Below are 6,761 nucleotides of genomic sequence, written 5' to 3'. Positions count from 1 at the left end.
TAAGCATCTGTTTCCGCTCAGGTTCTGATCTCAGGGCCCTGATCTCAGAGTTTTGAGATCGAGCCCTGAATTGGGCTTTGCACTCAGATTTAAGTCTGCTTAAGTTTCTCTTTCCTTCTGCCCCTCCCCCACTGCACGCGCACACTCTCAAATAAATCTTTGGGAAAAAAAGTATGGTAGTTAATTCAGTCTACACGGTTTTTTTTTTTTTTAATGACATTTATTGTGGATTTCAGCAGCTAACATAAAACTCATTCTAGATTGCTTAGCAAGGTTTCTCTTACTTGGAGCTTTTAATCCACTACTGTTGGATACGGCGAATTGATTGAATCTGGGAAGTCTGGGCGTGAGAACCCCATTCCCTCCAGTGTTTATAGTCTCCTCCATGATGGTCACATTCCAAGATATATTGATAACCACGGTATCCAGGATACTGGTAGCAGACCCAGCTAGAAAATCCAAAGCACAGTAGATTATTAAAAAACAGTCAGGAACGTGGTCAGTACCCTAAAACCTGAGCCTCTTTCCTCAACACAACTGGTACAGAATGCTTTTAGGCTTAGAAAACAACAGCCATCCTAAATGCCAGGCTCTGAGCATAATATGGCTACAGCTAGTTGAAAATTAACCTTGATTATGAAAAAACTTTTTTTTAAGATTTTATTTATTTGACAGACACACAGCGAGAGAGGGAACACAAGCAGTGGGAGAGGGAGAAGCAGGCTTCCAGCTGAGCAGAGAGCCTGATGCGGGGCTCAATCCCAGAACCCTGGGATCATGACCTGAGCCGAAGGCAGACGCTTAACGACTGAGCCACCCAGGCGCCCCATGAAAAAACTTTTAAAAGAGGGTGCCTGGGTGGATCAGTTGGTTAAGCGTCTCTTGATTTTAGCTCAGGTCATGATCTCAGGGTCGTGAGATGGAGCAACATGCTCAGTGGGGAATCTGCTTCTCTCCCTCTCCTGCTCCACCCCCTGCTTATGCACATGCACTCTCTCAAATAAACGAATCTTTTTAAAAAAGGTAAAAGAGTAGTCAACGTAATTCCATAGAGAAATATTTGAGAGGGGAAAAAACTGACCTTAAGTGATAGTTGGTACCAACAACTTGAAATTTGAAAATGAATAACTAGAATGTGCCAGCCAAATCAATATACTAATGTATGAAATCTGATAAGATGTGACCATTGATGTATTAATATTCACAAGGTCTACATTTACAAGAGTTACTTTGAAATGTGCCCCAACCCTGTTTTTGCACTTACGCCCCACATTGTATCTTCATGGATCCAACTTCGTTGTTGAACCAACCCATGGCTTGCAAGGAGGGGTAGTCATCACAGATCTCCCATTGGCGTCCAATGAAGTTTTCCTTCTCAAAGATGGTAATCTTAGACTCCTTATGATTCTGTAATCCAGAAATATTTAAAAATCATTTGGTACCAGTGTTAATGGCTGTCTTAATTCTTTAATTACCATATTTTTCAAATTCAAGACACTTCTGGTTTACAGAAGGAAGTACATGATCATTGAATGAAAAATATTTCAGGCAATATGGAGGTAAGAACTACTCAAGCCTGTCTGATCCAATGTAATAACCATAACATTTAAAAGGTACAAATAACTGATGTAATACTATGGGACAACAAAAGATCGACAAAGAAAATATAAGAGCAGGAAAAAATACTTGCAGCACACAGCCAACCAAGGGATTAATATTCACTAGTGTGAGAAAAGATCACAGAAATTACTAGAAAAAAGCAAGCCTGTGTGTATGTGTGTGTGTACGGTGTTGGAAATAACCTAAAGTCCACTAGGGGATATGAATACTACACAAGCATTAAGGCAGAGATTAACCCGTATGAAGTACAAAAACGGGCAAAACTATCTCTCACTAGTTATCCTACTGCACTTTTGAAGATCTGGGCTCTTGAGTGTCCACTTCCTGCCACTCCTTTAGCTCAATGAAAATACTTTCTACTAGGGAAAAACCAAATGGCATATTTAGAAACAGAGGGACCAGTGTTTTTCTTTTCTCTTTTTTTACTTTTGTCCTTCCTGCTGCATTTCAGCATAACTGATAAGAAGTAGCAGTAAGTGTCAGGCCATATGCACCCTCTCTTGCCCCATCCCCCCACACGCATGGAAGTGAAAAATTCAGGGACTCACAGCTGAACAGATGGGGCGGAAGGACATGAGGCGCTCAATGTGGTAGGCATTACTCCCGCTCCAGGCGTCCCAGCGAGGGTATTCTCCTCTCTCCAGGATAAACTGTTGCCCGCAGAAGCTGGTGTGCTCATAACCAACCCAGCTGCCAAAGACAAGTGGTGGTGTTTGTTCATGGCGTTCAGAGCCTATGTGGCCTCAGGGAGAAGGCATCTTTTGTTTTAGATGTTAAAAGTCTAGTAAAATATCAAGCCAGTTCCAATAGAGCCATGTCACAAGAGGTGGGGAATGAGCTGGCAGCTACATTAATAGGTTTGTAAATGTAGTATTTGTTTTGGGATTATCCGCTGAAAGGGTCTGCTTCACTGACCTGAGTAATGTGTATGAGCAAAGTCAGTCTAAAATTATATTTCCGTTCTCTCCAAGTTACGTTATTCTCTACTTGGAGCTCCAGGTTCAGGATCACTTAGTGACTGACTATTGCTCTGGCTCCAGCCAAACCTATTGGCTTCTTCCTAAGGAAGCAAACAGGCAGCTGATGGGTTACTAGTCTCTTGTTTCCTCTTAACTTTGTGGGTTCTTGCTCCTGCTGTTACACACCTATTCCTTATTTACTAAAACACCTCAGATCGACTTTTCACAGCCAAGTCTCAGTTTCCAATGACACCTTAAAAGTATTTTACTCCCTTTAAAGGGTTAGCTCAATTTGATGGCCCACAACCTGTGGAAGCTCCTCCAAGTGCAAAGCCTGTTTTGCTTAGGCCAAAGGAGAGTCCTTTCCTTGTGTTTTCAGGCTGATGGTAAAGGCCTAAACTATCCTGCCAAAGAGTCAGAAAACAAGAGTCTAACTCGTCAAAGAAATTAATCATCGACAAGAAACTCCTCAAAGACTAACTGGGACCTAATATGGCTCTTACGTCCTGGGGTTGAGATTCTTTTTACAGAGAAATTAGGGGGTTAGCGGGAAAGAGGTTGCAGCTTGATGGTTTCCTCTACTAAAGGGTCCTGTGGCTATTCTGAGAGAATCCTAGGTAGCAGCATGTGGGCTCTAGAGGCCTCAGATCTGATTACTGTCACTGCCCCTCCCCATGGTCTACATTTCTTTAACGCCTCCCCCGCCCAAAGCGAATACTAAGCCACTAGGAACCTCATGTTCCTTCTAGCTTTGAGTTACTAAATTACAAATGCAGTGATTTCTTTTGAGATTACTTCCATATGGAGGCCTCTCCCAGAATGGATTAGAATCTGGGGGGACATCTTTCTTCCCTGATCCCCACCTTTATGGCCGCATGTCTACAGAGACCACAAATAAGGGCCCTGAGTTTCTGCTGAGGTCCATACTCACGCGCCACATTCCACCTTGAGGGACCGGACATTATCAAAACTGCGCTCAGAGACATTTGGGCAGGAGCTGGTGAACTCCATCCTCTTGCCCTGGAAATTCTCCTGGTCGTAGATGGTTATCTGAATGGAAGTGAATGGGGAAACCAAGTTAGAATGGGGTACATCAGGAAGAACGGAGGCCCAGGTCAGGAGCTTAACTTTTGTCCGACCCTGTGTTTTTCATCACTAGCTATAGCCTAGGATGTCCAGCAGGGTCTCTTCCAGTATAGACGGGACAGGAAGGGGCTTGGATTAATACCACTGGTTGGTCGTGTTTACATGCTCAGGCTAGGGATGAAGTGTGGGGATGGGTTTATGATAGGAATGGTTTGCCAGGAACAATACCCGGCCCAGTGGACAGATCAAGGACTTGTGGACTCTTATTCCACCATACTTCCTGCAGAAGTGTGGCCCAGAGGCCCGGACTCTGGGACTCCCAGGCCTTCCTGTGGATTATTTATCTTCTCCAGCCACATCCACTATAGAAACGCACAGTATAAATGGAGAATTGTGATAAACCCCTTTCATACCTTAAACCAGAACTTGGCTCTTGAACCTGGCTAGAGGACAAACACCCAAAGCTGTGAACTGTCCTCAGAGTCGACCCAGTGAAGAGGGTAGGGGTGTTGAGGAAAACAGCGAAAAGGTGAGGATCAGCCACTTCAGGCAATGGGTACCAACAACCTCATGTTGGGAGAAAGGAGACCTGGTCTGGGATCTGGTGGCAAACCTGTCTTCATTTCTGGACCCGTTTCTCCACGGCAGCATATTCCACTCTGGGCTGCTCTATATTTTTTCATTCCTTTTGTTATTATTTTATTTTCAAGTAATCTCTACACCCAAGGTGGTGCTGCAATCCACAACCCCGAGATCAAGAGGTGCATGACTCCACCTACTGAGCCAGCCAGGTGCCCCTGGGCTGCTCTGTTTTAAGATGATTTTAGGGGCGCCTGGGTGGCTCAGTTGGTAAGCGTCTGCCTTCGGCTCAGATCATGATCACAGGGTTCTGGGATCGAGCCCCGCATTGGGCTCCGTGCTCAGCGGGAAGCCTGCTTCTCCCTCTCCCACTCCCCCTGCTCGTGCTCTCTCTCTCTCTCAAATAAATAAAATCTTTTTTTAAAAAAGATGATTTTAGTAGTGTGGAGGAGAGATGACCTCGAAAACTAGGTACCATCTTCCACCCATCGCGGGCTTCCAGGGTCATCCTTCTGTCCGAATGGGGCATTCTAAAAGATCCTTCCTGAGGCAACATCTGGAAGTTGGGTCGACCCTTCCCCTAAAACTGGTATATTATCCGTGGGTCATTGTCCTATGGAAAAGCACAGGCCCCGGGCCTGCACTGTGGCGGCATCTCATGCCCTGCTCAGTATTCCGGGTGATGGGGGTGGGCTTACCTTCCATGGCCCCACGGACCCCGGCATGGGGTTGGTTTGAGCCATCTTGGTGGTTGGAAGGGTTTCTGGAAGACAAGACACCCATCAGTGACATGGCCTCCGGGGTGGAGGATGAGGTGACAGCACAGGAGGAAGCAAAGGGGGCTTCAAGTCCAGTAGACGGACTTTGCTGGGGCCCCGGCGGGGCCTCTCGCGGGCTGAGCCCCCGTTGTTTCCCGCCGACGGAGCTTCTCCGCGCAGTTATCGAGAGCATTCGAAGAGACAACGCAGGTGAGGTGCCGCCTGGGCCGCGCGACCTCTTGATTTATGGGGCCGTCGCCCCTTTGCCTGTCTCCAGGCGCCCCCTGCGGGCGGCAGCACTGCCTCCGTCTCGCCTACCCCAGTGGAAAGTCCTTGGCCTCCATCCAGTCCACCCGCGGCGTGGGGTCCCCTCCCACCCGGCTCCCCACGGCGTCCCGCCGACCGGCGCCCGGCCGCGCGCACCACCCCGCCGCCATTCCCTCCCGGCGACACGCGGCGGCCTTCTCTCCTGGTTCCCAGCACTCGTCAGAGTACCGATCTGTCTGTCCATCCAAGGTGTCCCGGGTGGACCCCTCAGCGGCAGGGCCTGGGTCTCCTGACTGAGGGGTGCGGGCCGTGCTGGGCCAGAGCCCGGGCCGTTCGGGGTGGGGGATGGGTGACATTGAAAAAGAAGGACCGAAAGTGAGCAAGAAAAGTGGGGTGATGATTGCTAACAATGGCTCACTCTACGCCGGACCCTGTTCGAGATGCTTGATACGCCTTAATACATTTAATCTTGACACCAAGCCTATGAGGGTGGTGGTGTCATCCTCCCTATTTTATAGGTGAGGATGCTGAGGCTCCCAGAGCTCGGGTAGACAGGAAGGATGGTAGCAAGGGTAAAGGAAGGGAGGAGCGGAGGGAGGGAAGGAGGGAAGAAGACAGGCTCAAAACAGCCTGTTGGGAGCCCTTCTTTCTGGCTGGTAACAGGCCCAGGGGCTGATGCATATGTAAACCCTGCGATACATCTTTCCATTCTGCACCTCTGACCTCCCTCCTCCCCCAGACCTTCTCCCTAGGCCCTGGGAGCCTGCTCATTTCCTGGAGCCCCGCGCACCCTCCCAGCCCTTCTGGCGAGGCCAGGGCTCACTGCCATATAAATGACTCTTCTTGGGGCGGCAAGAGAAGGTCTGCCTCCCCCAGAGGTCCCCACTCTTCTCCAGCCAGGCCAGGAGGCTCAGAGAAAAACTGGGCCCCGGTCCTGGGCGTGTGTCTGTAGGGGGAGGAATGGAAGGGCCAGGGCACCCTGCAGGGCTTTACTCACCCAGCTCCTGCTGCACAGTCTGGGTCTCCATCTGGTGCCACTTCCTCTGCCGCCCTGCTCTTTATAGCCCTGCGGCTGAGGGCCTCAGGCCCTGTCAGCACTCTTCTTTCCCTCGGCTTTTGTTCTCCCTGATCCCCAGAGCTTTGGTGGCTCAGCCTGCTGGGCAGGCATCCCTCAGGCTTTTGTTTAAACTGGAGAAACAGAAATCCAAAGGGCGAGGCTGGGGGCTGCAGACCTTGGCGGGCCATGGTCTTGATCTCAGGAACAGCTGCGAGAGGACGGGTCTCTGTGTGAGTGCTGGTCCCCTACCCTTCTCCGAGCTCCTCGTGCTGCCCCCTGGGACCTTCCTCGGACCCCACGTCACGGCCAACACTTCCCGTCCACGGTAGACATTTTTACTTTGAAAAAATGTGAAAGGGCCGTAAAAATTCTGAACTTTATTTGGACCAAAAAAAAAAGAAGTTTCACTGTATTCTCAGGAATCTTTATTATAGT

General features: G+C 49.0%; 1 protein-coding gene across 1 annotated transcript; it reads right to left on the bottom strand.

Annotated features, from left to right (window-relative positions):
• Positions 1-232: 232 nt before the first annotated feature.
• On the bottom strand, positions 233-6,297 carry CRYBA1 (crystallin beta A1). Its single transcript, XM_028109159.2, has 6 exons — positions 6,267-6,297; positions 4,943-5,007; positions 3,511-3,629; positions 2,169-2,310; positions 1,265-1,407; positions 233-449 (listed from the first exon to the last, which is right to left on the bottom strand). The coding sequence occupies exons 1-6, from the start codon at positions 6,295-6,297 to the stop codon at positions 302-304; spliced, it is 648 nt and encodes a 215-aa protein (XP_027964960.1). The 3' UTR covers positions 233-301.
• Between the last annotated feature and the right edge of the window lie 464 nt (positions 6,298-6,761).

Source organism: Eumetopias jubatus, unplaced genomic scaffold, assembly GCF_037043125.1.
Source record: "Eumetopias jubatus isolate StellerSeaLion01/CBP00866 unplaced genomic scaffold, mEumJub1_p1.0 scaffold_10, whole genome shotgun sequence".
NCBI classification, from domain to species: Eukaryota; Metazoa; Chordata; class Mammalia; order Carnivora; family Otariidae; genus Eumetopias; species Eumetopias jubatus.
Note: the sequence above shows the minus strand (reverse complement) of the source record. Positions and strands in the feature narration are given on the sequence as shown.

Bases quoted from the DNA above. Each gene is read 5' to 3' on its own strand.
- CRYBA1 (XM_028109159.2), bottom strand. From the start codon at position 6,297: ATGGAGACCCAGACTGTGCAGCAGGAGCTGG. The intron at 5,008-6,266 runs GTGAGTAAAGCC...CTTGTCTTCCAG, and splicing joins GACTGTGCAGCAGGAGCTGG to AAACCCTTCCAACCACCAAG. The intron at 450-1,264 runs GTAAGTGCAAAA...TGGATTTTCTAG, and splicing joins ATGAAGATACAATGTGGGGC to CTGGGTCTGCTACCAGTATC.